This window comes from Monodon monoceros, unplaced genomic scaffold, assembly GCF_005190385.1.
Source record: "Monodon monoceros isolate NGI ecotype Baffin Bay Population unplaced genomic scaffold, NGI_Narwhal_1 Super_Scaffold_22, whole genome shotgun sequence".
Classification (NCBI taxonomy): Eukaryota; Metazoa; Chordata; class Mammalia; order Artiodactyla; family Monodontidae; genus Monodon; species Monodon monoceros.
Window position 1 is genome coordinate 3,793,090 of NW_021703779.1, and position 15,838 is coordinate 3,808,927.

The following is a 15,838-nucleotide window of genomic DNA, read 5'->3' on the forward strand; positions in this document are numbered from 1 at the left end:
ACGGCCCTCTTCCCTTCTCCCAACCTCCCCGAGAGACTACTCAGCATCTTTGTTCTCTCCACACACTTCCTTGTTTCTGGACAAACAGAGGGTTAAGTCCTGCAAGCCCCTGGTGAGATCTTCATCGACAGATCGATCCCTAACCATGTCCCACGTTGTGTTTCTTACAGGCAGGTCAGCACTGGATCGGGAGAAGAATCCAGCTTCCTCAGGATACGCTAACTCGGACTGCCCCTCCCGTGCTCAGCCTTAAAGTAAGAGGTGCACCCGCGCACACGCGCCGGCCTTCCACAGCTGCAGGGCTGGATCCCCTTGGCTCCCCTGTCCAGCTCTGTCCCCACACAGAGGCTACGGGTGGGAGGATGTGGCCGGGAGGCAGCAGGCTTTTTCAACACCCCAGGGCGTGCATCTCTGTGTGTCACACCCCCTGCAGAGCGGTTCAGCACGGGCCCACGGTTTCTGCTGCATTTCCCACGTGTGCCCAGTGGAACAAAGGAACCGGATCCACTTGGTCAGAAGGATGTTCCCGGGAGCCGGAGAGCGAAGAGCAAAGCCACAGCTGCTGCTGTTTACGACACCGCAGGAGCCAAATCACGAATTCCTGGGCCAGCCTCTGCAGTGGGCTGTGCAATTAACACGCCTGGAAGAGGGACAATCTGGCGGGCGTTTCGGGGGCTGGTGACCAGCACCTGGCCGTTAAGAATTAACGTGCGCTGAACCCCTGCCACCTAAACGGAGGATGCTGTGTACTCAGGTGTCTGGCCCCATTCTGTGTCGGTGCTGCTGCCAGGACCCTGCCCTCCCCCCAGGAGCTCACCATCCAGTGTGGGTGGGGACAGGTAACAGGGCTAAGCTATTCTGGGGGTCTGTGTGGCCTCCCTGCCCACACTTGGCCAATGAGGTTTGACCGTCAGCAGCAGTCTAGGTACAGCCAAGCATTACTTCGCTCTTTTTTTAAAAAAAAAATTAATTTTGAAATGCTTACAGAATCGCAGGACGCTGCAGAGATGTAATAGAGAGGCCCCACGTTGTACCCTTCCCCCACTGGTGGCATTTTATGCCCCCTACAGTACAACACCCAGACCGAGAAGGTGAACGCGCGCCACGTGTGTGCAGTGCGGCACTGTTTGATCACACGCGCAGGCCTGTGTAACGACCACCGCAGTCAAGATCCAGAACCCTGTTCCATCGCCACGAGGACCTCCCTGTGCCTCGTTATCAGCACACAAAGCCCTCCCTGGACCACCCCTCAACTCCGGCTCCACATCTAAAATTTCGTCATTTCGAGAATGTTATGTCAATGGCGTCATCCAGCATGTGACCCTTGCAGACGGGCTTTTTCCACGCGGCAGAACCCCCTTGAGAACCTAACCAAGCTGTCGCGTGTTATCAATAGTCGATTGGTAACTGTTCCTTGTCACTGCTGAGCGGGGGAACGCCGTTAGGCTCTGAGCTGACACCTCCCGCTGTTGGTAAACAGCGGACGCGCCCCACCAGCCCTTCATGGCGAACACCTATGGGGCAAGGCGGTTTCACAGATCAACCCATCAAATGCTAAGGAAAGGTGCCCCTACCGCTCTCCCTGCCTGCGCTTCATCCTGAAAAACAGCACCCTTTCTTTCCTTCCATCCTGGACAGTCTCTACCACACCACTTGTCACTACAAAGCAAGAGCAAACAACACACAGAGCTTCCTGCCCCAGCAACGGGATATGGGTCGACCTCGTGGGCAGCAACACCGCAGGTGAGAAGCTCTCTCAGGACACAAGAGACATGTGGTCTGCGGGATGGAAAGCCATTCCACGGACCTTGGGAATGCTCTGGGAATACGAATTTCCGCTGGAAGCCTTGGTACACGAATTCTTAAGATAAAACTGTTAGACGAACCTTACTGATGGCTATTTTGGGCAAATCATTCTCTGAAAAACAGAAGCCAGAGCTCTCTTCATCACAGATATCCCCCACCACGTGAGCACGGAAGTCAGCTCACCTGGGGTTCTACGCCTCTGCCCTGTCACTGCATCCGTCCCGACAGCAAAGGTAGGGATGGTCTTGGGATTTATGCCAAACACGATGGAAACCCACCAGACTCACTTGCTTTGGTCTGCAGAGTCTACAGCACAGAAGTCTGACATGGAGACGACACACACAGATCAAAACCTGGAGACTGGGGTGCCGGGGACTGGGGAAAGGGGGAATGGAGAGTGAGTTCTTCATGGGTAAGGGGTCTCCTTATGGGATGACAGAAATGTTGTGCAACTAGACAGTGGTGAATGCTTTGTATATTCTGCCCGCTCCAAACACACACACACAGTGACACAGGCACATACACACACACACAGACACACAGACACAGACACAGGTTGGGATGCCAAGCTGCCTGCTCTTGGAGCCCTGTCCATTTCCTCGTGGGGAAATATATTCTATAAAACGTCCACCAACTTCCACATCATCAATGGTATCAGATTAAAGCAACAAGAAAATTCACTGGCAGCCCCAGCAGGTGTCTCCGGTGTGGTCCCAAGGACAGCCGTGGAAGAGATGGGCTGCCTCTCCAGGGTAGCGGGGTGCAAGCTGGCGCCTCCCAGGTCTGCCTCCGTCAGGAGGGAATGGAGTGCCGCGTGGAGTAACAGATGCTGGCGTCCACGCATGTGTCACAGTCGTGTCAAGGCCTTGTCGGGACCTTTCCTCTTAGTCTGCTCCCTGCAGGACCATGTCCCCTGCGTGGAGCCCTCCCTGGGCACGGAGGAGATGCACCATCTTGGGGAGTCCTCGGGGCCAGTCCTCTGGTTCAGACCATCACCAGGCACCCAGAAATACCCAGCAGGAAAGACCCTCTGATCCCCTCCTAAACACTGTCCCGGGGCCACCTGACACAGTAAAATGTTCACCCTGTACACTCAGCGATTCCCTCTCAATGGAGCAGACGCCTCCCGTGAAGGGAAGCGGCATCTACGCCCTGCTGTCGACTTCAAGCCAGCTTCTCCTAACAGTTTATTAGCTTCCACCTCTGTCCTAAGATAAGAGACCACATCTAACAACAGGACTCAGTCACACGGAACATGAAGCATCACGTGGGAATCTGGGAACCTGGACTCCCTAGACCCCTGGCTGCCCCACGTGGCCTGGTGAGGACCCAACACACACACAGACGTGTGTGGTCGAGAACAGCAGCTACACATCCGTGCAGGCAAGACCACTGCAGGCCTGACGCTGCTCCCTGTAGGAAGGCTTGGCGGCAAGGATGGCGTCGGCCCGAGTCTGGGAATTCGGATTTCCCATCATGCCCTAACTGGTAAGAACAGCTTCTGTGCCTCCACCGTCTGTGCAAACAACGTGGTTTATACTGAATCCCACGCTCCTCCTGGAAGTGAAGAATTCGGGTGCAGGCGGGCACAGGGTGCCTACGAACCAGAAATGCTGGGCACCAGGCTCTGCTGACTTCACACGACCTTTCACATGCATGATCACCGCTTGCTTCCGGGGGAACCCAGCATGTCCTACGCGACTCCATCAGGAGACAATCTTTGGAAGGTCTGGATCTCGCCCCACGTGCCTTTGCCCTCTGCTGACATTGCTTTGTATCCTTTTAGTGTAATACATCTGAGCTATGAATTCAGCTGCATGCCCTGGGAGTCCTCCTGGGTGAACTGCTGAAGCTGGGCGAGGTCTTAGGGACGCCCCTGACACAGCGCCCTTGGGGCAGCAACAGAAAGGAGCCCACATCAGTTCTGGGGCTGGTTCGCAGCTTTGTAATGAAACTTTTGAGCGAACGAGCGCCGAGGGTATCTGTATGTTGGAGACCTCAAGAGCAGCGCTTCCTCCTAGGACTCTGAATTATTATTTTTGAATGACAAAGAATAAAAAGGGAAATTTAAAAAAATACTCACCGGAATGAAACGGAAACTGCTGTTTGGCCTCTCCTGTGTGGGCATCCCAAATTATTGTTGTCTGTGCTCCGCAAAAAAAAAAAAAAAAAAAGTTAGTTACTATTCTTCTTGCAAAGTTTTCTCTAGAAAAATTTATGATATAAGAAAATGCAGTGAGCCCCTCTTTTTTCTAAAGCAGCACTGTCCAATAAATAGTATATAAATAGCATGCAAGTCACACAGGAAGTTTAAAATTTTCAGTCACCACACTAAAAAATTAAAAAAGAAACCAGTAAAACTAACTTTAACAAAATTTACTTCACTCCAGCATGGCGAAAATATTATCGTTTCAACATAAGATCAATATACTCGTATCAACAAGATATCTGGCATTCTCTTTTTCACCCGTGTCTTTGGAATCCAGGGTGTCTCTTACACACTTAACGATCCGGAGGGTCACACTCATGAAGTTGGCCACATGCGCTGGTTACTCCACCAGACACAGCAGCTGGAACTGATACTCGCAAAACTACCAGTTTTGGTGGGAAATCCCCCTTATCCCCAAACATGAAAAACTATTGAAAAAACTGTAACGATAAACACCTTTTTGGCACTTTTCCCAATGAAAAGCTGCAGAAATGGGTATTTCTGAAAATTCCCCTGACCGTCACTCACTCCATGAATTGGGATCACTAGACAGAGTAGAGAATTGGGTTACACTGGGGTCTGGCACTGATTTATTGGTCTATATATAAGGAGAAAAAAAAAAAAAAAGATCTCCTCCCCGGAAAACAAAGTAAATCACAAATGCTTACGAACGTACTAATGTTGGGAGACACTTAGGGAAGAAGCCATCTGGCAGCTCGATGAAGACCACTGGAATTAGTTCTTAATCAACTGGAATTTTCAACTGAATTGGAACCTTTACACCTCCCTGTCAATGACGTTTAATAAAGATTTTACTTTAAGAAGAACTAGTTCTATTTCGTATCAACAGCGGTAATTTTCAGAGGAAGTACTCAGAGCAATGAGTATCTCTGAAACTTTCGGTCAGCTCTAGACCAATTAACAGTTTGTTTTTTTGGGGGGCCGCGCCGCAGAGCTTATATAGGATCTTAGTTCCCCAATCGGGAACTGAACCCGGGCCCTTGGCAGCGAAAGTGCGGAGTCCTAACCACTGGACTGCCAGGGAATTCCCAACCATTTTTTGTTTGATGGAGTATAACTTTTTTTCTTAATTGAGCCACTCACAAATCTGGCAAGGCAGAGAACATGTAAGCCCTTCCACAATTCTGATACAATTTCACCTACTACCATCAATAATCGTAACAACTTGCTGATGTTTTAACGTTAAATATACACTGGGCAAAAGAAAGTATTCCTTACACAAAAGCTTTCAAGAAACTGAAGTACATTTTAGCCACTTTGGGTTAAGCTCGCACTGAAGGTCAAAGTCCACATCCTTAAATTACATTTCCTCCCCGAGAATATATCACTTTACAGAAAGTAACTATTACGCCTGCCATGGTTGACTAATCGTGGTAGATAGTGTTTGACTCAGTGGCTACTAGAATTCCAAATGTGCATTTCCACTAACCATCCAGTTCATCGCCTGGTGGAAACAGAAGATAATCAGGTAGAAAATCCAAAATGATTATAAAAAACGGCCTCAGGGGCAGGGAGGACCTGAAGATGCAAAGAATTCTCTGGGAGAGTGTGAAAGCTACAGGGCGGTTGTTACTGGTGTCCAGGGCCTGAGCTTCCAATCCGACTTTATACCAATGTGTCCCGAGGCAAATTAGTGAAGTTCTCTGGGGCTCCATTTCCCCCTCTGTGAAAAGGGCCACATCATCCCAGTGAGCCCCGCCCCTCGCATGGGTGTCTACCTTACTCCTGCCCTCAGGGAAGCCTGCGGTCTACAGCGCAAAGCAACAAGTCGTCAGATTGGGAAAACGGAAGCCTGGGGAGAGAAAACCGTTTGTGTTCCTAAGATCACTCTGGGCGGGTGGGGTAAGTTTATGCAGAGGACACCCCACGCCAGTGGGCTTCTTCAAGCAGTGGACAAACGCAATTTGGGGATTTTCTTCTTTCTATCAGTGAACTATGAACCTCAAGGTAAAAGGTGTGACGGGCCGGGGGAGAGCTTTGATAAAGGTCTGTAGAGCAGTCTACGGTACATTAAGACACGACGTGCTAGAAATGAACACTAAGACCAAAACCACAGAAACGAATAAAACAGAGCCTTCTGATTTCTTAACGGGAGGCAGAATTCTCAGAATTCATAGAAAGCATGATGTTATCTGAGATTAAACATAAACAAGCATCTACAGATCACAGCAATGTATCTTAAGCAAACACTCACTTTGTCTACTCCAGCACTCAAAATGTAATTCCCCTTCTTGTTCCATTTCAAGGCAAAGATGGGGCCTTTATGTTGGCCTAAGGTGCTGGCCAGGTTACCTGGTACGTAAAACACAAACACAGCAAGCGGGGGTGACTTCCGAGCCTCAGTCTGTTCACCGGATGATGACAAGCCAAGCACCTCCTCTCCGACCCCAACACAAGGGCGTCAGGACTTACCATCTTCCGTCCATATTCTTGCAAAACCATCATAGGAACCTGTAGCCAACAGTGTGCCGTCACTCTGCAGGCCAGAGAGAAACACAGACCAACAGAAGCAGCTTAGTAGGGGCAGCAGTGGGAAAGAGCCCCTCACATTATCCCCGGGCTGCACCCTGATGCCAACAACAGGTTCCCAGTCACGAGACTCACCAGTCACGCTGGCCTACTTTAGCTCGCACTGCCCTTCAATTAAAACGTGAGACCAAACAGGCTCCCCGCATACAACCATCAAGGAGGCGAGGGGGCAAGGAAAACACGTAGCAACCCCTCACCACTGACGACGTCCATAAAAATACGATACGAAAAGTTATATCATGAGACTCCTGGAGACTTAGGTGAGCTCTTAAAAATATGTGCAAATAGGGAAGAGTGGTGAAATGACAGAATATGCATAAACATGATAAAGGGCAAGAAAATCAAAAGATGTTCCAATCAGAAAAAAAAAAAAAGTCAAAGAGCTCTGTGTCTCTCACGTATTAAATGCACGTAACACAGGTGCCGAAGCGTCAGGGTGGAAAATCATCTTTCCTTCGTGACAACTCACAGAGCGCCAGCAGAACGGGTTCCCCGATAAAACCACCAGACTCCATCCTGCCAACGTGTGGCTACTGAATACCCAGCTAGAGGTCCGCCAACACGGAGGGCCTCGGGAGGAGCGCTCAGAAACGGGGGCCAGCCCCCCAGGGTGGGCTGACCAACAATGCTGCCCCCTCCTGCGTCTGCCCGGCTCCGTCAGCATCACGGCAGCCCTCGCTGTGGTTTACAGATGTTCGAGTGTCTGGGCAGTGGCGGAGGCTTACGTTCCAGTCCAGCGAGGTCACGTCTTTGTTACTGGGGACGTCATGCCCCCCCTCCCGTATACAGTGCCTCAGCACGAGCTGCGTGGAGCCCCCGTTGCTGTTTTCGTTGAGGTTCCATATCCTCGCGGTTGAGTCTCCAGATCTGTGCAAGGAACACACACAGCATTCAGCTTCCGGTCCCAGGGCCAGCAATGCTCATCATTACTTGCTGTCTGGCTAGGTCGGGCATCCTCGGCACGGGGTCCTCCGTCTTTTTGATATCGCTGACTCACAGTGGTTTTCTCTTCCCGACCTTTTTTTTCCACTTAGTAATTTGAAATGTCTGTGCATTGCTCCCCAGCCCGCTGAGAAAACGGCTGGACCGGGCACTTCTGCACAGCCTGAGGTACTCGGGGCGCCCCAAGCCCTGGTCTGCACTCACTGGGAAGATGCCACCAACAAGGTACGGAGGGGGAGCGCATGTCCTGTGAGGGAGAACTCGGACACCCAGACCCTGGGCACCCCCAGCTGGACACCCTTACCCGGAAGCCAGGAGGTCACTGACAGGGTTCCAGGCACAGATGAACACCTCAGACTCATGGCCCCGAAGGACTGTGGCTTTGTTGGGTGGAATCTCCACGTCTCCGTCTATTTCCATTGGTTTCGAATGATTATCTGTCACAGGAAACAGGGAAAGACACAGGTCTGAGGGATACCAAGGAAACATCCTCAGGGCACGTGGGTTTTACAAACAACCTCCTTTGCCGTCACCCATGGCGATTACAACCAAATCATGGGTTCTGTGTAATTTAGTAGATACGTGACATTTCATTACAGTCTCCAGATTTGACAGAGGAATAAAAACTGGTTATTTATTCTCTATAACTAGGGCGAGGCTAATTTCTAACAACAGCCAGAAGACGACTGGACAGAAAAGATGACAGCCAGCTGGCTCCTGAGCAGGCGGAAGCTTCCTTCTCTTGACGGGACAACAGGTCTTACCCGGAAGCACCCTTGTGAGGTGCTTATCTATGAAGCTCCCTACCTGTGAAGCTACCACGGGGGCATGCCATCATTCTGCCGGAAGCTTGCTACCCTCAACCCCTCAGAGTCTAGGGACTCAAGTGCTATTTTCTGACCGGAGTCGTCTGCGTACCACGCTTTTCAAGCCAAGCAGAGCCACCAGGTTTCTGAACCCAAGCAGTCCTCCCTCCAGATGACCCATAGGGTCCAGGCTCTGGAAGGGCGACAGGCTATGCTAAGTGCCACCCAGAAGAGATTCACCCTGGGTAGTGGCCGTTTTCCCCCTATGTGGCACAAGAAAAAAGATTCTTGAAGATCAGAATGAACTATCACTTCAGAGACTACATTCAGGCCACAGCCTGCCTTGTAGCAAGATGGGAGCAAAGAGCAGGTGGGACTAGTTTCCGGAACAAGGTGAGAGTCGGAAACCACTGGACGGTGTACGTGGGATGGGGTGCCGGCCAGCCCTCGGGTGAAAAGTAACGCTTAGGGACTCCTGAAACAAAGGCCTGCCAGCCACCAGCGTTCCTTAAGGCATGCGACGGTCTCCACGTGGCCACACACCCTTAGAGGTTAAGATTTAAAATACACGGTGCAATTTATAAGTTTGCAAAATTTCTGTCTCGGCAGATATAGAGGTTTCTCAGAGCTCACCAATTATGATCGCTGCCTGGGGCGGAAGCCTAAGAAGACAAGGACACGTACCTCCTTCCTGTTTTCTTTATTTTTGGCGCCTTGAGGGATGTATCCCACGGGAGTGGGCAGCCCATAAATGACCTGTGGGTACAAGCCACCTATTTTTTCTTCTTCCTTCCCTGTCCCGTCATCTTGGACCTCGTTAACAGTGATCATGGGGCCCGCCGGCGGGAGGTCTTTTCATCGGACGCTAGACAGATGGGCTTTAAGCCACCCTGCTGTAACATAACCCACGCTGCAGCCTGCCCCGGCTTCCCGCGCAGTGCTGGCGCTGCATCTCGACTCTAGCGGGAGAGGGCCTGTGCCGGGGCGGGGGGATGAGCTGCCCCCGCAGGGGCGGCATGGCTGCTCGGAGGGAAATGATTTTCAAAGGAGGCAGAACACACACGCATGCACACACTCACACGCACGTGCGCAACGCGCACACACACCCTGAGCATAGACCCTGAAGCCGTCTCCGAGTTGATAAGCCGCGTGTCAAAGTGCCGGCAGGTTCCCTGGGTAAAGATTCATGCTCTCCGACTTGTCTGCCAGACGCTTCAGGGCCATTACCTAACAGGGGCGAGGCTGCAACCACCAAATAAGACGGCACTTGCTGTCTGTGTCGGGCGCCCTGTCAGTGACCGTGAGCTCCGAGTGTCAGGTCAGAGTTTGTCCGCGAGGCCGGAGGACGGCGCGGGGGCCTCCTTTTTGTGCCCGACAGTCATCACAAGGTGGAACAAATGAGTTCTCAGAGTAGCACAACCTCCTAAAGCTGAGGACGTGTAAGTAAAGAACGCTGTGTCCAAGGATCTCAGTGAGAAACCAGAGCACGAAGCCCTCCTGGCCACAGAGCAAGCAAGCCCTGGACGCTGCCACATACGCACCGCCCAGCAGGCAGGCCTGAAAGGGGTCTGCAGGACTTGCCCAGACTCAGAGACGAGGGAGAAGCTGCCGGAGCGCGAAGCTCTGGAGCCCCGCACTCACTTATCGCAGGCGCTCCGTTCTCTTCCCCGTTCACCGTGGCCTCGCCGTTCTTTGGTGGGTTCTGCTGGGAAACGGCCGCTGGGGCCGCCGGGGCCGCCGTGGCCGCCGCCGCCGCCGCCGTGGCCGCCACGCTGGCCTGCTGTTGCGCCAGCTTCTCCCGGAAGGCCTGCTGCCGCGTCTGCACCACGTCGGGCATCACCGCGTCAATCAGGGACAGCGACTCTATCGGGCGGCCGTCGAACACCGTGCCGTCCTGCGGACAGAGCCCAGGCACAGATGTCAGCTCCCAGCGAGACAAGTGCGCGTCGGGGACAGACACGCAGGATCCCGGGAGCCGCGGGGCCGCCGAGCAGGCGGGGCCGGACCGGGCGTCCTGAGCCAGGGCAAGGGATCCCAGAGCGCGCAGGCGGGTAGGGGCCGGCAAGAGTGAGCGTCCACAGAGGGCCCGGTGTGCCTGCTGCTGCCAGAGGGCACCCAGCACTCGGTAAATACCAACCTGAATCCGGATACTTCCCGTCATGACAACAGGGCTACCCCTGACGCACTGGTCCTCAACAGGGGGGTGATGTTACCCCCTCGGGGGACATGTGGTCAAGTCTGGAGGCATTTCTGGTTGTCACGACTGTGGAGGTGCTCCTGGCGTCTAGTGGGTGGAGACCAGGGACGCTACTCCACACCCCCCAGGGTCCAGGACGGCCCCGTAGCAGGGAATGATCTGGCCCCCAAGTGTCAAGAGTGCCGAGGGTGGGAAACCCCGCCCAGGCGCTCTGACAAGTGTGGAACCGCTCCCCTTTGATAGGACAGACGTCTCTTCGGAGACCGCAGGCCCAAATCAGACATTCCTGCACCGCTCATGATCTGATTCCGAATGTTAATCTGTCCGCCTGATGCACTAAAACACACACACCTGCTACCATCTGAAATGGCTTCCCGGGATCAGGGCACAGGCTAACACAGCCATGATATTCTAACAACAGCACTGTTTAGTGACAATTCCTATTTCCCGAACTTCCTTGGGGTCTCTGGCTTCCACAGATAATGAAAACATTTCCATACACACTTAGCAACACAGGAGGGAGTGCTTTCCTTAGAAAGCGCTCCAAATATCACTCACACGAAACTCAGAGCCCCTCAGTGTGTCTACGGGATGTGCAAACACGTTTTAGCCTGTTTTCTCACAAATCAGGAAGAACCGAAGGACCTAAGTTTCAGCAACACAGTGTGTGAACGGAACATAACCCCAGCTGACTACAGGTTACTATACAATACTTGAAAATAAGGGAAACAATATAAAATAATAGAGAACATGGGAAAAAGTAGCCAGTCACCTTAGCATCTGCCCGGGTTCCAGCCATGGAGGGGCCAGTGCTGACCAACTGGTCAGCCGGCTTCTACGTCACCTTCCTTCTTCGTATATTCAAGCCCCAAATGGATGATGATTTTGCAAAAGGCTGTAACTGCCCAGGGTGACAAAAAACCTTCTAGTTTAAGCTCTAAGAGCACACTGTCTCACTTTTAACTACCCGAAACCTAAGTGACAAATGAGATGACCTTTCGTTCTCCTCTGGACACACCGAACTTTGAATTGCCAAGGGAGAGAAGGTATGGGGGCTTCTCCGCGGATGAAAGACGTGGAAACTGGGGCAGGGGGCCGCAGGGGCAGGGGGAAGGGAAATCCAGTCTCACTCAGCATCACACAATCTGAGAGCCGGTGGGGCCTCTGGGGTCCTGTAACCCTATCCCCACACTTGTTTGTTTTGTGGAAAGAGAGACGCGACGGGGCCTCAAGTTGCTGGTGGAAGATCCCAGGCACCCAATGTAAGACAAGGAAAGAGGAGACTGCCCGTTGTTAGGCAAGAAAGAGCACAGGGTAGGCAGACACTCAGGTGTTTTTAAGGATGTGGGGTTTTGGAAAACAGCAGGGGAATACACGTGACAGAACACAAGATACATTCCTTCCGTAGTTTTAAAAGCTGAAGAGAAAGTGGAGTTAAATGCTATGCATAAGACAGGCTTGTGAGGCAGACGCAAGAGGGAAGAGATATGAGGACATATGTATATGTATAACTGATTCACTTTGTTATACAGCAGAAACTAACACACCATTGTAAAGCAATTGTACTCCAATAGAGATGTTAAGAAAAGAAAAAAAAAAGACAGGCTTGTACGGGTGAGAGCAGTGCAGAGAGAGAGGGGATGGAGGAAACTGGAAGGGTTCAGGAAGACGGGCCCGAGGGTGGTGTGGCCCGGGAAGGGGACACTTGGTGGTAAAGAGGGGCATGTGGGCAGTGGACGGCGTCAGCTGTGCAGGATGGACCGTGACAGGAGACGGGAAGTTGGAGCAGAGCAGCGTGCCAGACCGAGGTGGGAGAAACGAGGGCAGAAAGAAGGCGAGACGGCTGAAAGTGCGGTGAAAGCAAGAGGGGCTCAGACTGAGATGCAAGGGAGGCCTCGGACATCACAGGAGGCCCCGGGCATCTTCACAGGACGATCCCAAGAGCAAAACAGAACAGGGGAGATGGGCACTGTTTTCAACCAAAAGAGCCCATTTAAAAATTGGTATGAAATTGGCCCAAGGACTCACCGTGCCCCAATCTATAAAGAGGGAGGGAACACTGTGCCCCAATCTATAAAGAGGGAGGGGACACAAACAAATTGGAGTGACTTAAATTTACAATTATGGATACAACTGCCCCCTTTCCCTGCAGCTCTTCAACGGGTAACAAAACCATCCCTTGGAATCCTCTCGAACACAACAGTCCTCATCTGTCCTCTGTGGTCTCTGGCTGTGCCCTCTGTCGGGTCCACACGAAGCACAGATTCTAGGCAAATGTTTCCCAGGATCCCTCTTCGACTGAACTGCTCAAAATATTCCAGGGGGGAGGGCGTTTTCTGTGCACGTGCAAGGCCCACACCTGTCCTGAAGTACCCCTGACCCTTGAACAACACAGGTCTGAACTGGCAAGGTCCACTATACGTGGATTTTTTTTTTTTTCCCCAACACATTTACTACTACGTTTATCATCCGCGGCTGGTAGAACCCGCGGATGTGGAATCTGCGGATACAGGAGGGCCAACTGTGGGACCTGAGCACTACGGATTTTGGTACCTGCGGCAGGTCGTGGAACCGATCCCCGGTGCATACCCAGGGATGAGCGTATAAAGCAGCTGCGGATCTGCTGCGTGTTTTTCCCATTTGGCAACGTAGTGTGACGTCAGTCCACAGCCGGCGATGTGCGCATGGATATGGAAAACGACACAACCACCTGAAGGGCCTCAGAAGATTGCTCCTTGGGTACAACAGAAGCGCCATCCCCCACTGAAGAAAGTATTTACCGCAAAGAGAGAAGGAACCCTAACCGACCGTGAGAGATGGCGGGGAACCGTGTGCTAAGGTGACGCGTCTTCCCAGCGCGCGCGCGCGATCCAGGGTGTGCGCGCGCGCGCGGCCTGGGCCCACCCCGGGGGTGCACGTACCTCGTTGATGCTGATCTCGGCCTCCACATACTGCAGGCCCTTCTGCAGGATGGAGATGAGGGCAGCCGGTGGCACGAGAGTCCCATTGATGTTGGACTGGCTTATGTGGCTCTCGATACCGAACGTGAACGCCGAGTGCGAAAAACCTGCAGCAAGACAGGGAGGCCAGCGTTCCGTGAAGCCTGGACCAAGGGCGGAAGGCACAGCCACTGAGACCTAGAAGGCGGCACCGCTGATGTCAATGCGCTTAATAGCGGAAGGGACGTGGCCGGAGGATGCCCGGCCTGCGATGTGGGGTGTCGTGGGCAGGATCTGGCAGCGAGAGGGAGAGACGCAGACCAAGGCAGGCCTCTGCTTGCGCGGGACGGGAAACAGCTGTAAAGGTAGAGCCCTTTCCGCGTTTTAAAAGCAAAACAGGCCCGTGTCGGCCCGGGTTCAAGGTTGCTGTTACAGCAGTCAGACCGCGGAGCTCTCGGCCTGGCTTTGCGGGGCTCCTCCCAGAAGTTCAGGCTCACGTCTGCCTGCACCCTCCCTGCAGTGCTCACGGCACATGAATCTCACCACCAACTGTCCGAAGAAAAAGAGGTTGGTCCGGACTCAGTGGTGTGGCCTTGGGTCCTTTTACCGAAAAACTGGGCGAGCCCCTTGGCTAAGTGGTGCGGGGTTTCCCCCTCCCTCCCCTAGCATCCCTCAGCACGTGCCTCTGTGGGAGGTTGCTGACAACACTGGGCAAGTGAAAGGGCCTCGCAGGTAAGGTGTGGATGGAGCTGCTTGCATGCAAACGTCGGGAGGCAAGTCAGGACGGTGACTGCACGTCGCAAACAATGCCTGTTTCAATAAAGGAGGGCACGGGGCAGGGCAGGGGGAGCTGCGGGGCCATGGGGGACAGGGCTGTGGGTCCGAGGCTCAGGCTGCCTTTTGCTCTGTCAGACCCTCACCTGTGTGGGTCCCGGGCAGCCCACTCCCAAGGTGTCTCCGCCACGAGCGCCCTCCCATCACCCCTGGCTCATCCTACGTGCTGGCGGGTGGCTGGCGGGGGTCTCCCCGCCTCTCGAGCCACACTCACATTCATCAACCCAGCGGGCCCCCCGTCCTCCATCAGAGTCAACATCCTCCGTGCTTCTGCCTTTCGTTACCAAAACACAACCAGCCTTTGCAATGAACAAAATGCTCAGCAGATGGGAAGGTTCCCTCGGGCGAGAAGAGCTCTGTCTGCATCTGCGTCCCTTTCTCTCTCCAATCCCTGTTGCTCAGCCCACCTGCCGCTCGTGGTCTCATTATTAAGAATATATAAAACAGACACTTGATACCTATTTCAGGAGCAGCACCGCAGCTGCTATTAACTTGTGTACATTTCTTTATGCACTGTAACCCCCTAAATGAGACTGTATAGGAGAGCACCTCGGAGGCTCTCCCCGCAGAGTCCCTCTGCTCTTACTCTCTGAAGGACATGAACGAACGCCCTTTGCAGTCAGCCTTCCCTTCTCCCTCTAACTTGTTTTCTCTCTCACTGCCCTCCGTTCCCCTACCCACTCCTGCCAGAACAGAACCACCCACCCCTGTGTTAACCAATGACTCTATCCCCCCGAGTCTCTGCCACCCTGTGCACGGTCTTAATCTCTAAGCTTTTATCACTCATGTTCCGGCAAGGGGTAGACTAGAAAAATCTGAGGTCAATGGATGGAGCAGGACCGAGTGGGTTCTTGGCCGGACTCCCCATCGCATGGGCTCATCCCTATATACTCCGGGCCACAATGGCTTCTCTCTCATAAGAATTCTTCCTGGGTGACAGCCCCGCCCACCTGGCTCCTACCATCTCTTCCATTCGTGTCTCCACCAGCTGATGGGACAGGACACTGGACTGAGAGCCATTTGTTATCCTCCTGGTACCTTCACAAGGTCTAGTGCAGGACTACACCCGCCGCGGTAGTAATAAAGTAACATCCGCCAGCCCTTACACGGTATACACTCTCTCAGTCAGGCATTGCTCCAAGGATTTCCTCCTAATTCCGTAACCCTCTGCAGTCATTCCCTCGTTCTCTTTTCTCCCTTTTACGGATCGGGTCCTGAGATCTCCCAAGGGTAACTGACAGACCCCAGTCACTAGCTCCAAACTCAGGCAGTAGGACACCAATCGCAGCCCACCACACAACTCCACCTAGAAACTTCTACAGAGTGTTCCACCAGAGCACAGCTTTGACTGTGACCAGGGCTCCTGACAAATACATCTCAGTGACTGATGGAGCAGCTGTGGGAGAAAAGTCAAGCTTCTGGTGTATGTCTTAGTCCGTTACAGCTGCTATAACTAAACACCACACACTGGGTGGTGTCAGCATCAGACATTTATTTCTCACAGTTCCGGAGGCTGAAGTCCAAGATCAAGGTACTGGCAAATTCAGTGTCTGGT

At 53.0% G+C, this 15,838-nt stretch overlaps 1 protein-coding gene across 3 annotated transcripts in view; it reads right to left on the reverse strand.

The window, feature by feature from the left end:
- TBL1X (transducin beta like 1 X-linked) overlaps nt 1–15,838 on the reverse strand; it is a 224,844-nt gene that overhangs the window by 9,855 nt on the left and 199,151 nt on the right. For 2 of the 3 annotated variants that reach the window (XM_029240081.1, XM_029240082.1), the window contains exons 5-11: nt 13,432–13,577; nt 9,955–10,207; nt 7,812–7,944; nt 7,291–7,432; nt 6,449–6,512; nt 6,231–6,328; nt 3,890–3,950 (exon numbers count right to left, since the gene is read on the reverse strand). In XM_029240081.1, coding sequence (XP_029095914.1) covers nt 3,890–3,950; nt 6,231–6,328; nt 6,449–6,512; nt 7,291–7,432; nt 7,812–7,944; nt 9,955–10,207; nt 13,432–13,577 — 897 coding nt within the window. Of the gene's footprint in view, nt 1–3,889; nt 3,951–6,230; nt 6,329–6,448; nt 6,513–7,290; nt 7,433–7,811; nt 7,945–9,954; nt 13,352–13,431; nt 13,578–15,838 lie in introns of those variants that run through there. The other variant, XM_029240080.1, reaches the window with a different exon arrangement.